This window comes from Mus musculus, chromosome X (assembly GCF_000001635.26).
Source record: "Mus musculus strain C57BL/6J chromosome X, GRCm38.p6 C57BL/6J".
Classification (NCBI taxonomy): Eukaryota; Metazoa; Chordata; class Mammalia; order Rodentia; family Muridae; genus Mus; species Mus musculus.
In genome coordinates, this window is record NC_000086.7 from 157,377,736 (window position 1) to 157,404,488 (window position 26,753).

The following is a 26,753-nucleotide window of genomic DNA, read 5'->3' on the forward strand; positions in this document are numbered from 1 at the left end:
GCTGTCTATCCCCAGAAACACCTTTTTTCCATTAAATAGTTGTTTATTGGCAGTGGACTGGAAGGGATGACAGAGTTAGAATTCATAAACAACACAACACACAAGCCATGAGGGCAGCAAGAGTGATGGGAAAGAGCTTTTCAACAGCAAGTGGGTAGGCAGGGGCCTGGAGTGTTGATGGAGTAGCCTTAGATCACCTCTTATTAGTAGGCATGGTTAGAGATGAAGAGAGATTCACTGGCTACTACTCCAAACTGACCACTTGGGGTATACGTTCCTTGGCAAATGAAGCTGTTAGCCAGGGCTCACTTGATGTACTCTTCCTGGGCAGCCTTCACATTCTCTTTTCTTCCTGCCCAAGGCCTTTAGAGCAGAGGCCTGCAAGGCTCGGCCATAGGAGAAAGTCAAGGCCCATAATTTCAACAGGGGACACTTGTTGGCAGTATTAAGGTTGATGGCTGCCTCTTCCTCGCCCTCCCCTCCACGTAGGAAAGTGACCCCAGGGGACAACAGGGAACACTGTTACTCTGACAGTTGCCATGGCAATCTCCTCATTGGAAAATTTCTGGGTCCGAGCATGGCCTTGGGTGACTATGTTGGGCTTCGGAAATGTACTTTCCAGATAGATATGGTAGCCACTCAAAGCCTTGTAGACAGTAGACAGTACCTTCTCAGTTACATACTGAGAAGTTATGGTCTCTATCAGGGAAGATTTCAGGCTCCACAATGGGTACAATGCCATTCTGCTGGGAGATGCTGGCATAACAAGCCAGAACACTGGCATTTTCCATGATAGCAAGGGCTGAGGGAGTATGTTTCCCAATCTTTAGCACACAGCGCCACTTGGCAAAGTCTGCTCCATTCTTATACTGGGCACAGCGTTCAGACAACCCATCCAACCCTTGGGTAATAGTCCTGCCATTGGTTCCTGTCAGGGGCACCACAACCTTATCTACCTTAATGCCCATAACACCACCTTTGTACTTGATAACTTGGGAGAAGGGACATCCATCATCTGTCTTCTGTTACAGTGTTTCATGGACAAGGATCACTCCTGACCAATGAAGAGATTCACACGGTCAGCAGCAGTCAGCAGCAGCTGGCAGTAGAAGCGCCTATTCACCTCTGTGCTCTCGGTGCCAATGGACCACAGCTGTTTGGCAATGCTTCCCAAGCCCAGAGCCACAAATCGGTGAGCTATATCATACAGTTCCTTCTTCTGCTCCAGGGTCAGGGCTGGGTATGGGTAGGACGTGATGCCACTGACACATTCCTGGCACAAGAGGGCGTGGGTCTGCCGGATATGGTAGTGAGTGGGCTAAAGGACTGAGGAGTGAATGTGGTTGCTAGGGTAACCAGAACCTCGTTCTACTGCACCTTCCAAGAGAATGAAGCCTATTCAGCTAGGGTGGGAGGCCCAAGAAACACGTTTTACGAGGGACCTCCAGTGTCCACACTGGGCCTTAACTCAGGTAGGTTATTCTCGCTATCTTTTCTATCATCCCTTATACTTTTATTTCCAGAGTAACTCTTAATCCATTAGCAGCCTGCTTGCAGGACCCGGCCTCCCACCACACGTCCATTCCCTGGAGAGTCTACTTCTTGGTTCTGAACAACTCCTCTAGCAATGTCCAACATATCTTTTCAGCTTTTCCTCCTGGCCCATCTTCATCCCTTTCTTCTACCCACTGATCCATGGAAGCAACCACTATACAACGACAAAATCAGTGAGTTGGAGAGATGGCTCAGGGGTCAAGAGCATATGAGTGCTCTTCCCAGAGGACCTGGGTTTAATTCCCAGTACCCACATGGCAGATCACACCTGTTTCTAAGGCCTAACACCCTCACACAGACATAATACATGCAGACAAAACACCAATGCACATAAGATAAAATAAATAATTTTTTACAATGTCAAGATCAGATATCAGACTGGTGAAATGGCTCAGCAGTTAAGAGCACTGATTGCTCTTCCGAAGGTCCTGAGTTCAAATCCCAGCAACCACATGGTGGTTCACAACCATCCGTAATGAGATCTGATGTCCTCTTCTGGAATGTGTAAAGACAGCTACAGTGTACTTACATATAATAAATAAATAAATCTTTTTTAAAAAGAAACTCCCCAAGAATCATAACTCCAGAAACCATGAGTTCAATACAGCTGGAGTAAAAGCAAGTCTTAGGACACATAAGAAAATTGAAATAACACTCTGCATACTATCTATCATGGGTTAAAGGTAGATATCAGCAAGAAGAAAAGGTTTATAAACTTATGAAAACTTAACTCACTAATGAATGAAAACTGGGTCAATACAGATATTTAAAAATTAATTAAAGCCTTTCAAGAATTGAAAGAAAATGAATACACAACATATCCAAACTTATGCAACACACTGAAGATGGGTCTAAGCACTAAGTGATTCCTAGCAATAAGACCCTACAATTTTTAAACTTAAATATATTTTGATCATTGTAGTGGCTATTCCTGGTTGTCAACTTGACAATATTTGGAATGAACTACAATCCGGAATTGGAAGGCTCACCAGTGACCCTTATCTGGAGGCTTGGAGATCCTTATCTGGATCTTGGTTTGAAGATCTTGAGCCATAGTGGCTATGGATTCCAGAAGATTGAATCTCCGAGTTAAGGAACACACCTTTAATCTGGGCTATGCCTTTCATCTGGGATTAAAGGTGTGGTGGAACACACCTTTAATCTGGGCTACACCTTTTGCTGGAGACAATATAAGGACATTGGAAGAAGGGAGTCTAGCTCTTGCTCTTGCTCCTTCGCCTGCTTGCTGCGTGAGACTGAGTAACTGCTAGATCCTTGGACTTCCATTCACAGCTGCGACTGAACCATTGTTGGGAATTGGGCTGCCGACTGTAAGTCATCAATAAATTCCTTTACTATTTAGAAATTATCCATAAGTTCTGTGACTCTAGAGAACCCTGACTAATACAATCATTATCTTTGCCTCCCTGAAATCCTTCCAGATCCTCTTGTCCTTCTTACCCGCCCCCCCAACTATAAATTATTTCTCAGAAAACAAACAAAAGCCCAATACAAGAACAGCAAACAAACAAACAAAAACCCAGGCCAAGAAAATAAAACAGCACAACCCCACTCAAAAAATAAAATCAAAATTAAAACCAACCACACTGTAACCAAATAAAAGTACCCTGAGATTTTAAAAAATGTTAACTGTAACCTCCCCCCCACAGCCTGAAATCTGGCTGCTCAGGCTTGACTGTTATCACTAGGAGATCACCGGGGGTGGAGTCTGCCACCCTTTCATTCTGCCACTCCCACTGCTGCTATCTGCTGCCTAGCTGTTCCAGAGTATTCACGTGGTCACCTGCAGCTAGACTCCGAAGATGATTTGGCGGGAATGGGCCCCTCCCCCTTCTGTATAACCTCGTGTTCCAAATATTAAAATTGAGCTTTGATCAGGATCTTGTCTTAGCTCCATTTTTTCTCTCGTTTGTCTAGTTCCCTCTCTTTCAGCCCGAGTCTGCTGCTTCAGCCATACCCCGTTCCTCACGAGCCGCTGGACGGCCAGCAACAGTTAACCTTTACACTCGTGGCTAGATTTTCATTAATTAAGTAATTCAATCATTCTTTCATCTTTTCAATATAACAAAATAAAATGTAAGAAGATAGAACAAGCCGGGCATGGTGGCGCACGCCTTTAATCCCAGCACTTGGGACGCAGAGGCAGGCGGGTTTCTGAGTTCGAGGCCAGCCTGGTCTACAAAGTAAGTTCCAGGACAGCCAGGGCTATACAGAGAAACCCTGTCTCGAAAAACCATTAAAAATAAAAAGAAGAAGAAGAAGAAGAAGAAGAAGAAGAAGAAGAAGAAGAAGAAGAAGAAGAAGAAGAAGAAGAAGAAGAAAGATAGAACAAAAAAAAATATATCACTTTGGAGTTGGACAGACCAAGAGAAGGAAAAGAGCCCAAGAAAAGGCACAAGAGTCAGATGGAGCCACACTCAGGAGTCCCGGAAAAACACTAAAGCCATAATATAAGCACAGGGGACCTGGTTCAGACCCATGTAGGCCCTGTACATGTGGCTTTAGACTGTGAGTTCATAAGAGCTTAGTTCATGCTGATTTGGAAGGCCTTAAATTTATGTTCTTATGAGTCTCTGGATTCCCTCATTGTCTGTTGTAATGCCTCCATTTTCATCTCTAATTTTATTCATTTGGATCTTCTTTTCTCTGTCTTTTATTTATTTTGGATAAGAGTTTCCATTATTTTTAATGGGGGGGGGTAGTGTATGTGTAGGCACAAAGTTGAGTGGGTGAGGAGGTGAGGAGGGTTGGGAGACGTTGGGGAAGAGAAAATCATAGTCAGAATACTGTATGAAATTTTCAATTAAAAAATAAACACTTTTATAAAAACGAAAAGTTCAGCTGGGTGGTAGACACATCTCTTTAATCTCAGCCCTTGGGAGGCAGAGGTGGAGGCGGAGGCAGGTGGATCTCTGTGAGTTTGAGGCCAGCCTTGTCAACAGAGTGAGTTCCAGGACAGCCAAGGCTAAACAGAGAAACCCTGTCTTGAAACAAGACAAAGCAAAAAGTGAAAAGTTGGTATTGATGATGGGAATTCTCCATTAGACTGAGTACTCTTTTTTTGTTTTGTTTTGTTTTGTTTTTGTTTTTTTGTTTTTCGAGACAGGGTTTCTCTGTGTAGCCTTAGCTGTCCTGGAACTCACTTTGTAGACCAGGCTAGCCTTGAACTCAGAAATCCGCCTGCCTCTGCCTCCCGAGTGCTGGGATTAAAGGTGTGCGCCACTATACCCGGCTCTGAGTACTCTTTTCAACAAGGACTAGTCACAATCAAGTCTGAAGATCCAAGGCCTAGCATTTGGCGTGCAAAACTAGTGCTTAGCAAATACTGGCTGAGCTAAATTTCTAAGAAGAAAAGACAAGAAATTTTTATTCTTAACAATATTAAGAATTGCACAGGAAGTGGGAATAGTTAAACTGACTACTTTTATTAATTTTTATCATAAACAATATCCTGGCCATGCTAGCATCATAACTCATCACATTCCAGGCTGTATCATCCATGACTTCATTCCGCTGTCTCCATGGGTACTAGTTTAATTTACCAGTTGCCTCAGTTTAATCACCCATTTTCAATGCTCTGTTCTTAAGTATTGGGAAGAAAATGTCCATTTAAAAAACAAAAACAACAAAAAAACCCGGTAGTCCAGAGAAAGCTATCAATCCTGTTCCCTTGATTCACTCCTCCTCCTCAAAAGGCAGTGGTCAAGCTTAGTAGAACTAAGAAGATCTCAAAGCATGACGAGACTCTGAGAACATAGGAAACAGAAGTTCACAGCAGCCACAGACAGTTAAGGGCAGTCACTTGACGTTTGCAACATGCAGGAACAGTGAATAGTTCTACATTTTCCATGTGTGCAAAGTTTGAGGGATATGAGTAAAATTCTACCAAGAACCTGGTACTGAGCAGAAACTATGGAGAACATTACAAAGCACCTCCTTTCTGTTCTTTCTCCAGCTCCTATGAGATTCCTGACATTTCCCTGTGCTTCATCTGCTCACTCTAAAAGGAATCCTTGGGCTGTTAAGAGACCAGTGAATGCTGGAGCTATTTACCCAATTTGCTTAATTTGCACTTGAAAATTTTCACATCAACTTTACTGGGGTAAACTCCGAATTTCATTTAAATTATGCAACACTTCTCCTTTGGAAATCAAAGGGAATACCTTCTTAATTCTAGTTAGAGAAAGAACATAAACATTCAAATTTTCAGAACACCAAATCGGTACTGGAAGTTTTCACACCTACATAATGAACAGAATATATGAAACACACACACACACACACACACACACACACACACACACATACACACACACACACAGCTTGGTTTCTCTCTGAGTGATGCTTAAAAGCCACTTTTAGATGGTCCATGATTAAATGTTGCCTATAATCTTACTATTTTTAGATCTTGTTGCTTTTCCAGGCTGCAGACTTCAAACAAAGCCTGCTTTCTAGAATCCTTGCTTATTTAGTACACTGAATTTTTCATCCTTCTAACTCACAACAACATGGATACTAAAGCTATATACAGTCGAACATAGAGACTTGAAATCAGCTTTCAAAGTCCAATATTATTCCCTTAAAAAAAATAAACCTCGAGTTAACAAAGTGATGGTCCCTGGTTCCTGTGGCCCTCATATTTTACCAAATGGCATGACACTCAGCTTTGCAGTGCCTTAGCCCTGAAGCCAGTCAAGCATGGGATTAACTGAGTCTGTTTGACACCCTGTAAAGACAATAAGAAGCGATATTTCTCATTCCCCTAGAAAACTCCTGCCTACAACTATAGGAACTGTCAAAACTGATTTTCTCTGTTCATTTTTTATGATAATCTTAAAAGTAATAATTGTTGGTTAGGCTCAACTTAAGTGAAAGGGGCAAGTATTATTTTACAAGGATTAGAAATGTCTAACTCATTAATCTAAATCACAGGTTACCAAATAACACAAAATACCCACTTTTAACACAAAAGGACCTCTTTGTCCAGAAGAAAATCAATTTTATAGAACTTTGAGAACTACAAAACTCTGATGGAAAGTAATTCTTTTATTATGTTCACTTATAAGTGAATTAATTTATAAGGATTACACTTTATCAAGGTTACACTTACAGTAATTTAAATTTTAGCATCGCTCTTTGATAGAACAGTGTTACAATAGATTTGCCAATATGATACTTAAGCTAAGGAAAATAACTGCCCTATTTCAATAATTCATTGTAAAGCCTGCTCTGAAATTGAAGCCATTAAAATCCACCTTCAGCTTCATCTACAATAAAAATTCTAGTTATCTTTTTCCCCCTGCCTCCTTTAATCTCATCATTAAGAGAGATTAAAGCAAAGATACCTGGGTCCTTTCAGAGTATCAGATCCAGTAGATCAGGGTGGGTTCTATGATTTTACACCTCTAATGAACTCCAAGATAGTGCTGATGCTACAGGTGGAGAGAATACACTTTGAATACTACTACTTTAAAACAACAAATTTGAGCATGGATTCTTGCTATCTAGAAGCTTATCCCACCCAAGATCAAGTAAGAGTAAGGCAGCTCTAGCTTTCCTTTCCTCCGTTTACAACTCCATGTCTTTATTGTTTTTCTCTGTTCTCTCTCTCTCCCTCTCTCTCTCTCTCTCTCTCTCTCTGTGTGTGTGTGTGTGCATGTGTGCACACATACTTACATGTTCATGTGTGTGCAAGTACACATGTGTGTATATATTCATATGGAGGTCAGAGGGCAACCTCCAACACCACTCCTTTGACACTATCCACTGTGTATGTGTGTGTATGTGTGTGTGTGCGTGTGTGTGTGTGTGCCATTGTACAAATGTAGAAGTGAGAGGGAAACACTGAGTATTGGTGTTATACATTGTACTCTGTTGCTCTACATTGCTTATTCCAGTGTATCTGGCTCACAGACTTCTAAAGATTCTCCTGTCTCTACTTTCCACCTTGTCATAAAATCACAGACATGCCCTACTACATCTGCCCATCTTTTCCATAGTATCTTAGTTACCTATCTATCACTATTACAAAGAACTATGGCCAAAGCAGCTTATAGGAAAAAGAGTTTATTGGGGCTTACAGTTTCAGAGGGTGAGTCTATGATCATCATATCAGAGACCATGGCAGAAGGCAGGCCGGCATACTGATAGAGCAAGAAATGAGAATTTAGATGTTAAGACACAACCATAAGAAACAAACAGAGCTAAGGGAATAGTGTGCGCATTTGAAACCTCAAAGCCCACCCTCAGTGATCTACCACAAGACCACATCTCCAAATCTTTCCAAACAGTTCTACCAACTAGGACAAAGTGTTCAAATATAGAAGCCCATAGGGGCCGTTCTCATTCAAACCACACATTGGATCTGAACTCAGGTCCTTACAATTGTGTGGCAAGTGCTCTTTCCAGACCACCCCTCCCTTTTTGAGATAAGATCTCTCAATGGCTTAGAACTCGACAAGTAAATTAGGCTGGCTGGACAGCAAGCCCCATGAGTCTGCCTGAACTCCCAGTGTTAGAGTCTAGGGATAGAATTCAAGGCACAAATTTTACCAAATGAGCTATCCAGCGCCATTTTTTTCTTCTGCTTTTGTTGTTTTTAGGTGTGTGAGGAAGGTATCGTTTGTTTGTTTTGAGGTAGGATCTATAGTTTCAAGTTAATGTAGCCAAGGAGGGCGTTGAACTTCTGACCCTTCTGCCTTCTGCCTTCTGCCTCCTCCTCCTGATTAGATAGGATCATGTGTATGCACTACCATGCCAGATTTTACATGATGCTGGGGATCAAATTCCTGGCTTTGTGTATTCCACCGAGCTACACGCCAGCCGAGCCCTACAACCCCAAGTTAAGTTAATATTCTCTAAGGATAGCATTAGTTTGTTTTGTCTTAGGAAGTGTCTCCATCCATTTGGATTTTAGTTCCTCAGATTTGCCAGTCCCATATTTAGAGAGATCCTTTCTTAAGAGTAAAAGGAAATAGGAGTTTGAGGTGAGAACTTGGGTGGGGGTGATCTATGATCAACCAGGAAGCTTTCCAAAATAGAAAAAAAATGACATAGGACATTTGTTTTCAATTCTAGCTTATATGACACCCTATAGAGGAAAATAGGAGGATAAATATTGTCTCGCTCAAATCTTAAAAAGTCTGAGCTTCAGACTTTGTGATTGCTCTCTCATCTAGGAAAGCAGCATCAAAACACTGTAAACACAGGTTTCAAAACCACATCCCAACTAACCCCTGCTTTGACTTCCAACCTAACATTCGGAGGTGAGAGGTGGGCGTGTTCTATTCCTGGCTTTTCAAACCATAACGTATGGGCCAGTGAGACTGTCTCCTGAAAACTGGGTTGCTGACAGTAGAGGATCAGAGGCTATACTCCTTTTGTTTCTCTGTCCAGACTCTTCTCCCAGAAAAGAGAAGAAGCAATAGGCCCTTTTAGCATTACCAGATAACTCCACAAGGTAAAAGGTCTGAAAGGATGTATGCTAACTACCATACCCACCAGGTGCTATGATGGCTTCCCTGCCAGGTGCTGCCCCTGACTGAGGGCACTTGGGAACATTCTATGGTCGTAGAAACCAGAGGCAATGAAGGTGAGAAATGACACTTCCTGCTGACTTAAGGAAAAAAATAGAGAAAAAAAATAATCAATATGCATCAGAGTTTCCTGCAACTAAATCTCCATTCATTTGGATGGGCACGATGGGGTCTGATGAACTGGTGTCCAATACATCAGCCTCTGCCTCCAAGCTATTCTCCACAGGCAGCCAGTGTGCTTCAGCAGAACACATCACTCATCAGGTCCCTCGACATGACATTTACAAATGGCTTCCCACTGCCTTAGGATAAAGTCTAAGATCTTTACACAGCCTACAAGGCCCGCGTGCTCTGGCCCCTGCCCTCTTCTTCTGTTTTTGTCTTTTGGCCCTCTTCCCTTCCAAGTCAGAGCTCTAAAGCACACTGCACTCCTTGCATTTCCTCAAAGGCACCAGCTGGACAGAGCCTCCACTCCTGCAGCTCTTTCCGCCTGGGTTAAAATCGGAGACATTTGAAATGGTAGACCCATAATCTGTGGGGGACAAATTATATGGCTGGATTGGTTTGGGCAAGTCACATAATTTCCTTGACCTTCACTTCATCGGATGTAGGGCAAAGACAGAAATAAGCAATGATGGCTGCCGACATCCCAGAATTAGACTGAAGACTGATGGAAAAATGATTCTCTTAAAGGAATAAACAGTATAAGAAATTCTGGGGCCTTTGGGAAATGAATTATGAATTTAGAATGGACCAGCAGGTAGTAGAAGCAGTTCCATTTGGAACTTAATCTAAACAGCTACTATAAGAAGTCTCTGCAGTTAGTAACATAGGCAAAATTGTCAGTCGGCACGTTTTTGTATGTTTGTGCATTTTTCTCTGCCACGGATGTCTGTTCCTGCACCTATTGTAGCTATTCATTAAAGAAAAGTCTCATTTATTGTCAAAGATGTATTTATTAGTTTTTCCTGTCTATGTGTATGAAGCTGTGTGAGTTTATAGGCACCACATGACTTCAGGCAGCCAGAGGGCATGAGGTTCCCTGGAACTAGACTTACAGAAGGTTCTAAGCTGCTTTGATGCAGATGCTAGGAACTGAGCCCAAGTCCTATGCAAGAGTGAACTCATCTCTCTAGCCTCTTTTATCTCATTTTATTTAAAAAAAAACCTATTGATCTCTTGGAAGTGACTTCCAACAATACCATCAACACCAATGAAGCTTTCCAAACAGACTTATCTTATTTGTGACAAGCTATTATCCAACTAATACAATTAATTTTTCTTTTATGGAAAGTACCTTTTATAGTGTTCTATTGACATGTCAAAGCAAATAGTCCATCATTACTAATTCATTAAGCATCCACATAGATGCTATTAATCATGATGAACTAATGTAGTATTAATGGGTAGGTTGTAAATCTGCAATTGCATGTAGATTTCCTAATAAATTCAAGTTTTGCATTTTTTGAGGAGGAAAGGAAAACAAAACAAAAGGAAAGAAAAATCTTTCAGAAAGAAATTAAGGGAAGGAAATTTCTCTCCTTGTATGACAAGAGCAAAATTCTTGTTTTCTTTTTTATACCCTAAAAAATTCTTTTTATTTACACAGTACAATGATATTTGCAGCATGCAGGTTTTCATTTAAATGATATGAAGGGGAAAAAATTCAAACACCCACACACCCTGGAGAGGTACTGAATTTTTCCATGGCAAGCTGTTTCCTTTGATGTATTGAAGCCCAGCTAGCTACTCAGTACACCACTACCCACACTAGCAGAGTGGGCCGCGTCTGAGCCTTGCCAGCACTGTGCCCTCTCAGGTTTCTTCTCAGATCGACTGAATCAGGTAGCATGCCCTAGCTGTGTAGGTCTGTAATTCCAGCTACTTGGAAGTTCAAGCACTGACTGAACTACAAATGAAGTTCAAGTGCAGCTAAGCAACTTAGTGAAACTCTACCTCAAAATGAGAACTGGGAGTAGGGGCTGAGGCTGTAACTTGGTGGTAACTTAGTGGTAAAGTGCTTGCATAGCATGTGAGTCCCTGGGTTCAATCCTCAGTACTAAATTAAAAAAAAAATACTAGCTTATATTTTATATTTCATCGATTCCAACAGTGAATCTCTTTTTCCCATGGCATCATCTCTGAAACTGGACTTTGTTTTCAAACAATCTACCCAATGACCACAGAGCTACCATTGCCTGCCCATACACAAACATGAACATAGCCACTCTTTGAGTTGTACTTGAAATGAATTGGATGCAAGGATGAGAAGGTGTCACTTAGGAGGTCCTCAGAAAGATTTCAGCGCAAACTGACAGTGAAATGAAAGCTTAGTGCATACACTAGAAGGCTCCATTGGTGGAAACTTCCTGAGATGATTGACGGAGGATGGATTCTAAAGAAATGTTGAATCACTGCTGCTCTTTATGAGCAAGATGGCATTTTGTAGCAAAACAAAGATGATGATTCAAAATCTAAAGGACACTGTAAACAAGTTTTAGTAATGCCTGAATCATTTTTTTAACTTGCAATTTCCTTTACAATGGACATAAAAGAATTTGGGATAAAAATCAGATCTAGGGAAGTCTAAGAGAATGTCTATGAACGGGTCTCAGTGGGTAAGAGCAGTAACTGCTCTTCCGAAGGTCCTGAGTTCAAATCCCAGCCACTACATGGTGGCTCACAACCACCTATAATGAGATCTGACGCCCTCTCTTGGCATGTCTGAAGACAGCCACAGTGTATCTATTTATAACAATAAATAAATCTTTGGGGGGGGGAAAGGACAGAGAACAAATACCTTATAAAAAAAAAAAAGGAATGTCTATGAACATAATAGGGAAATCCCAAAGGGCAAGAACACACTGAATTATAACTTTACCTTGGTTGGCACATAATAAATAATGCTGCATGTTACAATTGCCAGTACTTTTGACTCAATGGAATATGTTATTAATTTTGTGATGGCTACGGAAGACCACAGTGTTTGTGCATTCAGTGGCTTAATTTATGTTAAATAAATAGAACTTACAATACTGTACACAGCTAAAAAGTTACAACTTCAGAAGGACCAATATTTTAATTCTGAGAGAAATTTATCCAAAGGCTGCTAGGACAGACACACAAATACCCACACACACACACACACACACACACACACACACACAAATACAAACACTGTCCCATATGACTCCAAATGCACTTTAAGAACACTTGAACCTCCTCCTCTTCCTCCTCCTCTTCATGAGAAGAGAGGTTTTAATTCCTGAATATTGGGTTTCACATCCAGGTCTGTAGGACAGAAATACAAACTTGGCCCCATGAGGATCCAGGCGTGAGGCTACTGGCAAGAGCTGCTTTATGAAAATTCTAAGACACAGCGAGCTGTGCAGCCTTCAGACCTCGGCAGGAACCACAATTGCCTCTTTTCCTCACCCAGAACCTCCCACACATCCCCATGAGATATGTTTCATTCTGGCAATGGCTCAGCTTGCAGCTTTCAACGTCCCCCTCTCACCCGCCAGTTTCTTCTCTTCAACTCAGAGATTCCAGAATAAAAGCAACCCCTTTGACGTCAATTAGCAGAGCAGAATCTTACATCTTAATATTACTTTCACTGGTATGAATCCAATGCAAAGAGTAGCTGGGGGGGGGGGTCTTTTGTCTTCTTAAATCATTCCAGGATCTTGGGCAAAATATAGGGAAATGTAAGTTGAGACAAATTAGTAAATGAGCAGGAGTGTTTCTTGGCATTCTTCATGTCAACTAGCAAAGCATACCAATAGACTAGACACATTTAAGGGTTCTCATATCACAAAATTCACAAAACCATCTCCAACAGAGTTTAGACAGTTTAAAAAATGGAAGTAAGGGTACTATTAAATGATATCAACTCTATGAAGTTCATGGTCCTGGCAGGCCTTTTCCTGTGAAAGGTATTGATTCTCACACTGTAAAGATGCTTTGACCTAGCTACACCTTCAGTCAGAGATGAAAATTGATCATAATTCAGCTATTCGGAGACTCCAGAATATAATTAGGAAATTTGCAACTCATTTTCACCATGCACTTGTGAACCATTTTACTATTTTACTATTTCTTATGTCTTCCTCTTGTCCTTAACCAAGGGAAACAATGTAGAAGTAACAAGTTCCCCTTCTGATCTACAGCAAGGAAATCTGAGTTCACTGCTTCTGCCACAACGTCTGGATACCCTTAGAAATTCTCACCAAGAATCCTACATTTTCACTCCATGTTCCAACTAACAGCAGAAACCTGTGGCTACTTGGAGGACCTTCAACAATTGAAACCACCCAAGATCATATGAGTATGCCTTCCAGATGTTACCACCAAAGCCATCCAGGGGTTTTCTACACCTGCCAAATAGTCATCCCATTTCAGGAAGTGGTTTTTCAAAAGTATGCCAACTCTTCAGTGGAAGTGTAAAGGAAAATTCAGCAGTACACACTAACTATGGAAAACAAGACCTGGGTGTGGGCAGGTGAAGAGGTGGCATTGTGGGAGTGAACAGCTTTCTTTCTCAGGACACACATATCCTGTGTCATCAGCCATGCCAAAGAACGTGTATTTAGTTGAAAGAACCTAAATTTAGTCAATGATCTCCTAGAGGAAAATGTTTCCTTCCTCCTTCAATTTTCAAGCTCACAGGAAACTTTTCATAATGTGTTAGAATACTTATGCAACCAAAACGCCCCCTTGTCTGCTCTCCCACTCTTTTTTTTTTACCATCAATATTCCTGTGCAAAGAATATTGAGGCTGTTGTTACACTTCTCAGAAACCTCAGCATTCTCCATCTCAAGTTAAAAACAAACCAGAAACAAAGAAAGAAATAATGGAGGGAAGGAGGGAGGGAGGGAGGGAGGGAGGCAGGGAGGGAGGGAGGCAGGGAGGGAGGGAGGGAGGGAGGGAAGATTCCAACAGCATCATCCACCCACCTCATTCCTCATCTCTTCCTACTTATCCTTTCTTTCTAACAAAGTTACAGGTTTTGTCTTTAGTATCTGGCTGCAAGCACCTCCAGATGTATAATTCCTTTACCCTACCATAACCCATGACTTCAGCTCATCCAATGGTCCGTGCTTTCAAGACTGGACAAGCTAGACCTTCCTACTTCCTGTTATATTTATGGGCATACATTGTATTTAGTGTATTGTCTTCTCTATCATTAGTACAACTCATAAATATTTCTTGTGGCAGAACTACATCACCTAGAATTGAGAGTTTGTCTTTAATCCCTGGATTCAACACCACGTGGTAGCAGTAAGTTCAACTGAAAATATACTTCTTCCATGGCCTGAAAAATTCTTTCATGAGTTCGAGTTGCTATTGGCACAAACCTCTAAACACAACTGTCTAGTTTTACCAAACATCCTCAGAAACACACATTAACTTCCAGTAATGTGCTCATTATCAAGAGTCTAGACAGTGGCATTTTGAAAGAGCTGTGTAAACATAGGTTTGCAGAAGAAACCAGGTATTCCTAAATACAGTTAAGAAAACCCTTTTTGGATTTACCATGTGATTCACAATATACAGCTACTTCATTAACTCCCCAAATGACAAGACCTGAGCTATGGTACAACTGCTATGACTTGAAATGGTGATACAAGCAGAATCCATTATCTATCTACATGCAACATCTGTAATAACATAGGAAAATAAGCACAAATGAAAGTCACAAACACTGCTGTGTTCTAGCAGAGATGAAGGGAGAAAAGAGAAAGAAGAAAATTGATGGGAAAAATGTCAACAGCACCTAGAGTGGACCTAGAACAGGTGAGGCAAGTAATCTACCAATAACCTATATCCCAATCTCAAGGTGGGACCTTTTAAAAGGTGATTAAGCCAGGCAGTGGTGGCACACGCCTTTAATCCCAGCACTCGGGAGGCAGAGGCAGGCGGATTTCTGAGTTCGAGGCCAGCCTGGTCTACAAAGTGAGTTCCAGGACAGCCAGGGCTATACAGAGAAACCCTGTCTCGAAAAACCAATAAATAAATAAATAATGATTAAGCAATAAGGATTTTAAGTCAATTAATGGTGTCATTTTGGGGACCAGGTCACTCCCTCTGCCCCCTGCTTTATGTGCTTGCTTCCCCTCTCTCTGTGTTATGACACAGAATGAAGACCTTCACCAGAGGCCAGTACCAACCTCTGTCAGCCTGGAGAAGCATGAATTAAATAAATTTGTACTCTTTATAAATTACCATATCTGTAGTATACTCTTATAATATCACAAAGCAGACCAAGATAGTCTAATTTGTCATGTTTACTCTCAGACTTGCCTTTCTCAGGACCATTCTCCTCATGTAGAGACTTTGAAGAAATTGTAGACTACGGTATTCCATTTCAATAGTGTTAAAATGGCAGAATTAGTAAAAGGTACCTTTACTTCTTCAGTGTTCACCATGTGTTAAAACGTTCTTTTAATCCTTATGAAACAAACAATAATCATAGACTCCAATTACTTAATCCTATGCAAAAGAATTTCTATGCATCTTGTTGAATTCAACAACAGGATCATCGAATAGGTAACTAAGGCTCCCGGAGAAGCAGCTTCCTGAAGCTCACAAGGTTTACAAGTAGTAGTCTCACTTCCTTTCAGAGCCTCAAACTTGAACCTCACATTGTCAGTTCTTATTTTACTCATCAATAACTTGTGTAAGTCTCGTAGTATACTACAAAGGAGTCTTGGAAAGGCCTATGTCTGTCTAGCAGCCTGTGTTCCTTCCAGTCCTGCCTCCAGAAAGTCAAGAAATTAAATGGACAGCAATAGACAATTTCTCTTCCAATCCTATTGTGAGCAAACTCCAGTTGCATCTCAGGACTCTTCTGGACCTATGACCAAGGCCCCAGGAACAGAAAGAAGAAGTAAAGAACATCTCCACCTGTCCCCACTGAGCCATCCATGACCACTACTGCATCCAGCTGTACACAAAGGAACATTTCTTCTCTCCTTTCTTCAACAAATACTTACTAAGCATCTCTACTCTGTTGTATATTATGTTGTGCTTCTAAGTTTGTTGGGCTGTAAGATTGTTCTAATACCAATCAGACTTTTTGGTTACTTTTGTGATTGTATTTTAATTCTTTGATACTTTCATATTTACACTATCCACAGGTGTTATGTTAGCATAGGAGATAAAGAAGTGCAGTGATTAAGTATCCCCTTAAGTTATCCTCCTGAAAAGTTTGATCTTTCCGCACAACAAAATATTCAGAATAGAGAGAAAAGGGAACTTCCCTTAGTTCAGATGTTAAATCGACTGTTACCTGGAGTCTAAAACTCTGACATAAATGAATGCAGTGGCAATTCCTGCCAATTTGGGGGAGGAGGTGTGCAATGTGCTAAGCTCCTCAGAATATCTACACAGACATATCGCTGGCCTGCCTTCTTCCTTCAACTACCTTGGAGCCTCAGGCTATGTTCGTATCAGTCAACCTGGATTCACAGACAGGAGCCTAGCAAAACTGTTCCCTGAGAGGATCCACGCAATAGCTAACCAAAACAGGTACAGAGACTCACAGCCAAACATTAGATGGAGCTCTTTGGGAAGTCTTGAGAAAGAGCTGGGGAAAGGATTAAGAAACTTGGAGGGGAGCCGGGCGTGGTGGTGCACACCTTTAATCCCAGCACTCGGAAGGCAGAGGCAGACGGATTTCTGAGTTCGAGGCCAGCCTGGTCTACAAAGTGAGTTCCAGGACAGCCAGGGCTATACAGAGAAACCCTGTCTCGAAAAACCAAAAAAAAAAAAAGAAAGAAAGAAAGAGAGAGAGAGAGAGAGAGAGAGAGAGAAAAGAAGAGAAGAGAAGAGAAGAGAAGAGAAGAGAAGAGGAGAGGAGAGGAGAGGAGAGGAGAGGAGAGGAGAGGAGAGGAGAGGAGAGGAGAGGAGAGGAGAGGAGAGGAGAGGAGAGGAGAGGAGAGGAGAGGAGAGAAGAGGAAAGGGAAAAGAAAAGAAAAGAAAAGAAAAGAAAAGAAAAGAAAAGAAAAGAAAAGAAAAGAAAAGAAAAGAAACTTGGAGGGGACAGGGACTCCACAAGACCCCTGCACATATGTAGCCGATGTGCAGCACAGTCTTCATGCTGCTCCCTCAACAACTAGAGCAGGGGCTTACTTCGACTCTGTTGCCAGCCTATGGATCCTCCCTCAATGGGAGAGGATATACCTAGTCCTGCAGTGACTTGATGTGCCAGGGTGAGTTGTCCCAGGTACTTTTCTTCCCTTTCTTAGAGGGGAGGGGTTTGAGAGAGGAGCTGTTTGAGGAGAGACTGGGAAGAGGGAAAGGGGCTGCAATCAGAATGTAAAGTAAATGAATGAATGAATGATGAGCCAATGCATTTTCTTCTTAAGCCACTTGGAGTTAGAATTTCTGCTCTTTGTAAATCAGTTCGTGTCAGGAAAAAAGTGAATGTTCAGTAGCTCGTCTGAGTACACAGATCAGTTGTTGCAATTCTTCCACACAAAGAGAGACCTACAATAGCCATACTTTCAGTTCTGAATGTTTGAGTTCATTAAGTATACAGTAGAAAGGTAAAAGAATAAATAGCACGTGGGAGGTATATAAGAGTACTAGATAGATAGTAAAACTCCATCAAATCGGGCATCTTGAAAACAACCAGCAGTATCAACTGGATTGGTTTAATTGAAAGGACAAACAAAAGGAACATCATCGAATCAGTTACGACATCCAGCAAAAGTTCTACTGAGACAGTCATGCTAGAGAGCCTACTTGAAGTACCCCGGAGCTCTTGACTCTAGCTGCATATGTATCAAAAGATGGCCTAGTCGGCCATCACTGGAAAGAGAGGCCCATTGGACACGCAAACTTTATATGCCCCAGTACAGGGGAACACCAGGGCCAAAAAGGGGGAGTGGGTGGGTAGGGGAGTGGGGGTGGGTGGGTATGAGGGACTTTTGGTATAGCATTGGAAATGTAAATGAGCTAAATACCTAATAAAAAATGGAAAAAAAAAGAAAGATTTCCAGACATAGCAGGGCATTTTCTCCATATTTCATTCCTGTCCCAGGCATTATTGATGTATTGTGTACTACCACAGCCAAAGTACTATGCATTTCAATATTTGGAGTCCATGTAGTTTCCAGAAATTTAATAGCAAACCTTTCAGAATAAATGCAGTGCTGCTTCCTATCGAGCATATTCAATGTATTTATGTGAGCTACTAATGGCATAAGAGTAGACCTGGACAACTGGAGTGGGGGCTATCCCAAAAGCTGTTGTCAGTACATGGGATTTGTTCTTCTAGCTGGCCTGCCTTGTCTGGCCTCAGTGGGAGAGGAAGCGCCTAGTCTTACAGAGACTTGAAGTGCCAGGGTTGGGGGATATCCAGGGGGCCCGACCCACTCAGAGGAAAAGGGGAGGGGGAAATGCAGGAAGGATTGTGGAAGGGGGTGACTGGGAGGAGGGCAGTGAGTGGGATGTAAAGTGACTAAGTTAAAAAAAAAAGAATTAACTAAAAAAAAAAAAACTACAGGGGAATAGATTGTATCTAAAACTAAATACTTAAGAGAAAGTAAAGAGATTATTTCCCTACCTGCTGTTCTCAGGGATAAAATGTTTTTAACACTCTTAACTGTTTGTTGGTCTTTCTTTCTTCCTATTCTAGGGCCAGGGGCCAGCCTGCCCCACGACACAGAACAAGAAAGGCATACACTAGGGATGGAAAGAGATACATAAGGAGAAAACCAAAGGTGCAGACTGCCACAACTAACAGAAGAGCAGCAGTGTTTGCACCTAGTAACCATCCTAATGACCTCCTTGGGTCATCTTCCTGCTTAGAAAAGGAAAGCATCCTAGAGATACATTCACATTTTTGCAGTCATCAGAAAGAAATTCACTTCTGTATCTTAAGCAACTCTGAAATTTTTAGAAAAGTTTTCCCCTAACACATTATACACCAAAAACACAAATGGGGAAAGAATACGAAAAAGTAGAAGACAAAAATGACCTTTTAAGTAAAATTAATTCATTTAGAATTTCACTGCAGTAAGACAACAGAGTGAATAAGTAGGCAGTTTGTGGTTTCCTATGTGGCTACATCTAAAAGAGCCAATATGGTCTAAAAAAGATGTAAACCTCTCTGAACATGTATACCCAGTTTGTCCAGATGACTCACTCAAAATAATTAGGGCTGAGTCTTCCCTAGGAATAAACTTGCCGCGTCTGGGTCCAGCCTGGACTATACAGTGAGGCCCAGTCTACAGAAGAACCTGGGCTACAGAATGAGACATAGTCTCAAAAGAAAGAAAGGGGGTAGGAAGATAAAAGAAAAAAAAAAAACAGTGCCACACAATAGATGGTTGATTCTTAATAGTTCCTCATTCCATTCCAACTTTCACCAGCCTGGTGTCAGTTCTCTCTAAAAACCTAGTGAAGCCAAGGCTCAAGTAGATACATCATTATTCTACACTGCATGGTGTGAGGAAAAGGATATGTTTCACCACCATGTCTCCAACAATCTGAACCTTCTCATGAGGAGGCTTAGCTGAAGCTCCGCAGTTTCTGTTACCTATAAGAGATTACTTGGCTAGGATCATTTATGGGAAAAGCAAGATTATAAAGGCCAGAGATTTTTGCAAATAAATAATTGGCCTACACTACAGTCACAATCACTTTTATCTTAGCATGCACACGAAGTCTCCATTTCATCTCGCTGTTCTGCTACAGTGTTTGAAAATAATACACTGTATTTCTTCACAAAAGATTGGCCAAAATAACTATCTCATAAGAAAAATGATCTGGTCAAACCTTGAATCATCTATCTTCTGACTGACACAAGTGATCTAGCTCACTCATTGCCTGGTGATTTAGAGATGCTCCTTAGCTCAATCTCTGTCGCTCAAACACAAACGATACATGCCATTCCATCTTTATAGTCACATGATGTAAGACCGGGAAGGGTTAAAGTAAGGAAATTTTAGTAACCACATCAGTACATTTGTTTTTTTTTTTTTCCTCTCCTTCACAAAACAATCTTGCTTCTTGGAGACAGCAAGAAATAAACTTATTTTCTAAGAAGAAATCCAAGTCATATATACCATTTAAGGTAAAACTTCACAAAGCCTATTTGCTGCCTTCAATAGAGGGCAATTTTTCATCAGCTAGGTCTGTCAGATTCATTTTATTTCACAAATTGGACAGCCGAATCGGTGTGTTCTCTCTCAGCCATAAGAAAATGGTATTCTTTTGGCTGGCGGTATTGGGCTCTATTTTTGGGCATTCTTTTTATCAAAGATGAGGAAAAATACCTTGACAGTATTCAACATTTTCAAAAGCACATGATATTTATAAAGGATAAGGCCAGCACAAAACTTACAACATTTCGTAGATATTACTTCGTGAACCTTAGACTGCCTTTGAAATAAATCAGAGATGCAAAACACAAATATTTGTTGAGAGCTTGCCGTGAACTGGGAGCTGAAGTGGATAATTTTTATCATCACCTTTTTCGATCCTTACTAAATCCTCTATGCTGGTGTTTTTACTCCATTTTAAAGATGAGAAAACTGAGTTAGAAAGAGATCAGTCATTGTCCCAAGGTGACAACAGATGGCAAATGAAAAGAAACCAGGATGCAAACCCTGCCCTCCAGGCCTCAAAACCCCATAGTCTTGAGTGGCTTTCAGTGAAGAACATGACTTGCAATACTTGAAACAAGCGTTCCAGGATCACGTGATACATTTGCCAATTATAATCCTTGACACAGGAGGGCTTTGAATTGTCCTTTCCAAAAGTTAAAAATATACAAAAAGCCTGCTACTGTGTTTTACAAGGCCAAAACCAATCTTTGTGACTGAAATCAGACAAAACTACCACACAAAAGGCACAGAAACATATAAATCATAAGCATAGACACAAATGCATGGAACAAAATATTGATTGGATCCTAGTCATGCCTTACAAACAAAGCATTCTTAGGTAAGTTTTATTTCAAAATTATGAGTTTAGTTCAGCATGAGGAAATCTAAAGAAGGCAAAAGACACTCCAAGTCTGTTAAACAACAAAAAGTCATTTTCCTAATGCATGCCCTTTGTATACCAGTAAACAATAAGAAATACTAGCATAATTATATATATTCACACATGTCAGGGGACACAAACTAGATCCCATTACTACTCAAGGTAGAAATTAATAAAATGTATATCTATTATCGCTGCTTTTACTTAACACCATTCTGGGGATTCTAATCAAGGAAGGGAGGGAGGAAAATATTAAAACCTCTCTTCACTCTATGATTAACAATCTAAAAGAGTTTCATAGAAGCTACCTAAAATTTTCGACAAGTCTAGTCAGATCTAGTATAACTACAGCAAAGCTTACTTTTGTTATCAAGAGTTGTCAGTCTTCATCCATGAAGATCAGAGAGTAAATATCTCAGGCTGTGCTGGCCATATGGTTTCTCTAGCAACTGCTCCATTTTACCACCGCTGCACAAAGGCAGCCATCGACGATTTGTAGCTGAGGAAAGGTGGCTAAAGCGCCAGTAAAACTGTATTTACAAAAACAGGAGGTATGATGCATATGGCTCATTGGCTACAGTTTGCTGACCTCTGCTTTACATCACACACACACACAAAGAGAGAGACAGAAAGAGACAGAAGACAGAGAAACAGACAGAAGAGATAGAAAAGTTATTTCAAACATCAAGAAAATATAAAAACCTGTAAGTAAACCTTCCAAAGGTTACTTTGGGTATATAAGTCAAAACTGAATTGTAAATATTCTTTCAATCCAACAATTCCATTTCCAGGGATTTATTCTAAGGATACAGTTAGATAAGGACATAGAGCACACAAGGCCATTTACTACTATGTTATCTATCAATATTATTCATATCTTGTTTGTTAAAAACAAGTTCTATTAACATGCATGATATTGGGTATTTTTTTAAATATGAGTATGCATAGGAAGTTTTGCATGTGGGCTCATTTCTGTCTAAAGGTAGAGTTATGAGCAACTTTCTAGTTTTTTTTTTTAATTCAGCTAAATAAAAACAAGATTTGGAATTGAGGAGATAGCTCAGTAATTAAAGCGTGTGACCAGCATAAGGACGGTGGTTCAGATGCCCAGAACTGACATAAATACCCAGTGAGCATGGCAGTTCTCTTGTAATTCTAGCCCTTAGAAGGTCAGAGAGAGGAGCCTCAGTATATCAAACTAGCTAGCCTGGCAAGCTCTGAGTCCACTTGAGAGAGCTTGCCTCAATGAATAAGGGGCCAAATGACCAAATAAGACTCCTATTGTCATCAACTTTGTTCCTACATACACAGACAGACAGACAGACACACACACACACACATCCATGCATGCACATACAAACACATAAGCACAAACTCCACATGAGGGAAAAAAATAAAAATTTTCAGTTTTTAAGAAAAATGACCATAGACTCACAGACCATATGAAACCCAAGAAGAAAGACCACACCAAAGTGTAGATGCTATAATCTTACTCAGAAGGAGGAAGAAAATAATCTTGGGAAGTAGGGGGGGATCTGGGAAGGAGAGAAGAGGAGGAGGAAAAGGGAGATGGTTCAGATATTGGAGGAGATGGAGGAGAGGTACAGAGGGTCAGGAATTTGAATGTAGGTGTGTAGCAGTGGGAGAGGGGGAATTGGGGGGTAGCCACTAGAAGTCCCAGATGCCAGGGACCCAAGAGGTTCCCAGGACACAACAGGGAGGACTTCAGCTGAAATACCCAAGAAAGGGGAGATAAAACCTATAGAGACCACATCCAGTGGATAGGCACAGTCCCCGGTTGATGGATGGGGCCACCCAGCCACCTCAAAAATATTAATCCAGAATTCCTCCTATCAAAAGGAAGTGCAGAGACAAAGAGTGGAGCAGAGACAGTAGGAAAGGCCACCCAGAGACTGTCCCAACTAAGAATCCATTCCATCTGCAGACACCAAACCCAGACACTATTGTGGATGCCAAGAAGAGCTTGCTTACAGGTGTCTGATATAGCTGTCTCCTGAGAGGGTGTGCCAGAGCTTGACCAATACAGACTTGGATGCACCCAGCTGAACATCGGACTGAGGGGTGGGGGAACCCAATGGAGGAGTTAGGGCAAAGACTGAAGGAGCTGAAGGGGTTTGCAACCCCATAGGAAGAATAACAATATCAACCAACCAGACCCCCCCCAAAGATCCTAGGGACTGAAACCACCAACCAAAGAGTACACATGTGGGGAGCCCATGGCTTCAGCTGCTTATGGAGCAGGTGAGGGAGCACCTTCGCAGAGGCAGGGGAGGGAATGGGGGGGGTTTGTGGATGGGAAACTGGGAAGAGGGATAGCATTTTAAATGTCAATAAATAAAATAACCAATAAAAATGAAAAAAAGAAAAATGAACATAGTAACTATACTATGCTCAATGATTTCTAAGAATTCTGATGCAGCTCATAGACAGTATTCTCCTCAATAAAATCATATCAACACAGACTATAATTTTTATATTAAGACACCACAACCAAATTTCTTTAAATTATTATAACTACTTCATAACCTAATGCTATGAACCTTTTGTTATAACTAACATAAAAAAAAACTATCAAGAATTCTCATATTGTCCTTATTCAGTGGTAGTCCTGCATGTATGAGCATGTGCATACATGTGTATACTCATCTGTCTGCCAAGAAAGAAAGTCCAGAAAAGGAGAATAGAAAATAGCCCATGATGACAGTTAAAGGACCAGAATAAATTAATATCTCACAGAGAGAGGCTGGGGAGATGAGTGGTGATTAAGAACACTTATTCCAGCCGGGCGTGGTGGCGCACGCATTTAATCACAGCACTTGGGAGTCAGAGGCAGGCGGATTTCTGAGTTCGAGGCCAGCCTGGTCTACAGAGTGAGTTCCAGGACAGCCAGGGCTACACAGAGAAACCCTGTCTTGAAAAAACAAAACAAAACAAGAAAAAACAAAAAACAAAAAAACACTCATTCCTCTTGCAGAGGACCTGGGTTTGATTCCCAGCACCCACAAGGTGGCCCACAAGCATCCATATCTCAAGTTCTAGGGAGTTAAACGCCTTCTTCTGACCTCTGCAGACACCAGGAAAGCATGTGGACATACATACATGCAGGCAAAAATACCCATATACATATAAGAAAGAAATCATTTTTTAAAAAATATCTTACAGAGAAATAAGTATTAGTCTACAAATTCACTGCTCAAGGTGTTATTTATGGTCCCGCAGCACAGAAATCTTGTCAGGTTACAGAAAGCCCCTAAAATTCTTAAAAATTATCATTCATAATTTATCAAGACTAAATTTTAGCCTCCTAATAAAAATGTAAACTTATGTGATGTATATTTATTTGTGAAAATACATTTTCCTCGCAGTTAAAATAGGTCTCTAGGGGGTCTGGAGAGATGGCTCAGTCGTTAAGAGCACTGACTGCTCTTCCAGAGGTCCTGAGTTCAATTTCCAGCAACAACATGATGGCTCACAACCATCTGTAATGAGATCTGATACTCTGAAGACGACAGTGTATGTATACATAAAATAAATAAATAAATCTCAAAAAAATATATATTTTTTAAAGTAGGTCTCTTGATTTGGCCAATGATTTTACATTGTATATAATATATAAGTTGGTATAGATTTAATATCCACCCACTTAAAAATCTTGGAAAAATAGACATGGGAAAGAAAAAAATATAATTCTTCTCACTTCGCCGAGATTCTTTATGTTACTGAATGCAAGTTACAGGACATACTTCACAGTTGTCAAGAAAGAGGAAAAAATGTTTTTATCTTCTAATAACAATTCCCTTATCTAGTTTTGAAATCTTCCTAGTTTCCTCCTGAAAGAGCTTGCTCAAAAAAGTTAACATAAAAATGAGACTCAATGCAAACACAGTCTTGTTCAGCAACAGACATTTCCAACTTTTGGCAGAGTTCACAAGCACAAATGAAAATGTGTATGGGCACATGGGAGTATGTGTGTGTATGTGAATTCTTCATTGCTCTGAAGGTCATGGGAGAAAGGTGAGTGTCCCAAAAATTTGGATGTTAACAGGAACAATATGACAACCATGGGTCATTCAGAGTTCTCAAAATGATGTCAAAAAATGATGAGGTGTTAAATACATTTTGTAAGCCATAAAAATCCAGAAGACAGAAGACAATAAAAAATAAATGAGGGTGACCTTGAACAGAATAGACAAATACATTTCTTGATGTAGCATCCCAGTCATTAACTATCTTTGTGCTCCCAAACTCTATCAAGTGCTATTTATTCTACAATAGAATTTGTCATTGAATTATCAAGCAAAAAACTAACAACCTACAACAACAGGCTTGTGTTAAGGAAATTGGGGAAACTGAAATTCAGAAAAGTATCTTCTATTAAAATGAATTTTGGACATGAATTTAGTATAGTTTTAAAAAGGATAGTCCAAATTCAAACACTGAACTAATTTTCTTGTCAAACAGTGTTCTGGAAAGAGTACCACCAAACTCTCGTAGAAACTTACCCTTCAACTTGAGGTCAACATTGTGTCTCAGCCAAGGATAAACCCCATAGCTTGGCATATCTTCAGGAATTGGGTTATTGCTTATCCAGCCATCACAAGCAAACCGGAAAAAATTCTCACAAGGATCCACAGAAAGATTTACTTTGCTCATGATGGCAGCAGCTATTTAAAAAGAAAAAATCATAGGATTAAGGACTACTAATGACAAGCGCTAGATAGATGCTGTGCACCGTTCTCTTCCAAATTCAACAAAAACCATTTCATATCAACCATTTCCCAAACCTTGGCTTCAACATTTCTCCTCAAATGTCTCCCTGGATGAGCTTCACTATGTAAAAAAGTGTATAGGAGAATGCCAAGTGTATAGGAAAAAGGTGGCTGAAATTACTGTTACTAGGTTTTTTTCAGATTGGCCCTACATCTTTGGAGTGTGCAACAAGAATATAAATGGAATATGTAATCAATTGTTGGCCTTCTTTCCATCCCACATGTTCCCCAGCAAACTAACTTGGCTCTGCTTCCCATGGAACTAAAAAAGTCCATTTGCCCAGTTTCAAGTGATGCTTGCTTCCTCACTTTATTTAATCAGCGTAAGTGATCACATAAGTGTGATTTTCCAAGGTAAGCATTTAAGAAGCCCGGTACCCTCTCTGCTGGATTCCCTTCAAACGAAACCTTGAAGATGTCTCCTAGAGAATAAGAGGCCATGTTAAGGAGATATAATGTCATACTCAAACCCTGGCTGTCCTCAAACTCATAGCCATCTTCCTGCCTCAGCCTTGCAAGTCCTAGACTTTCAGGTATGAGCCACTAGAGTTGGTTGTATCTATGAGTTTAAAAAATGATTATTACAAAATAAGAAAAAGAGAAGGTTCCAATATTCCTATTACACACCTCCAACCATCTTCTAGTTGCAACACAATTGCTGGCTGCAAAGATGTGCACTGATTTTTAAAAGACTGCCAATATTTTAATGACATTGGAAAGATGACACTCTGTTCAATATTCACACCTCAGTTAATGCTAGAATACATTTCTAGCATTCATAATGCTAGAATGGATTTCATAGAAATAATGAAAATCCAATGAGTTATCAGCTAAATTAGAATAAACCTCCCACCC

General features: G+C 40.6%; 1 protein-coding gene and 1 pseudogene across 1 annotated transcript in view; both read right to left on the minus strand.

The window, feature by feature from the left end:
• The window catches only part of Phex (phosphate regulating endopeptidase homolog, X-linked), a 253,212-nt gene that overhangs the window by 215,661 nt on the left and 10,798 nt on the right, over nucleotides 1-26,753 (minus strand). The window contains exon 3 of the mRNA NM_011077.2: nucleotides 25,632-25,793. Coding sequence (NP_035207.1) covers nucleotides 25,632-25,793 — 162 coding nt within the window. The remainder of the gene's footprint in view (nucleotides 1-25,631; nucleotides 25,794-26,753) is intronic.
• Gm15172 (predicted gene 15172) lies at nucleotides 222-1,243 on the minus strand (annotated as a pseudogene).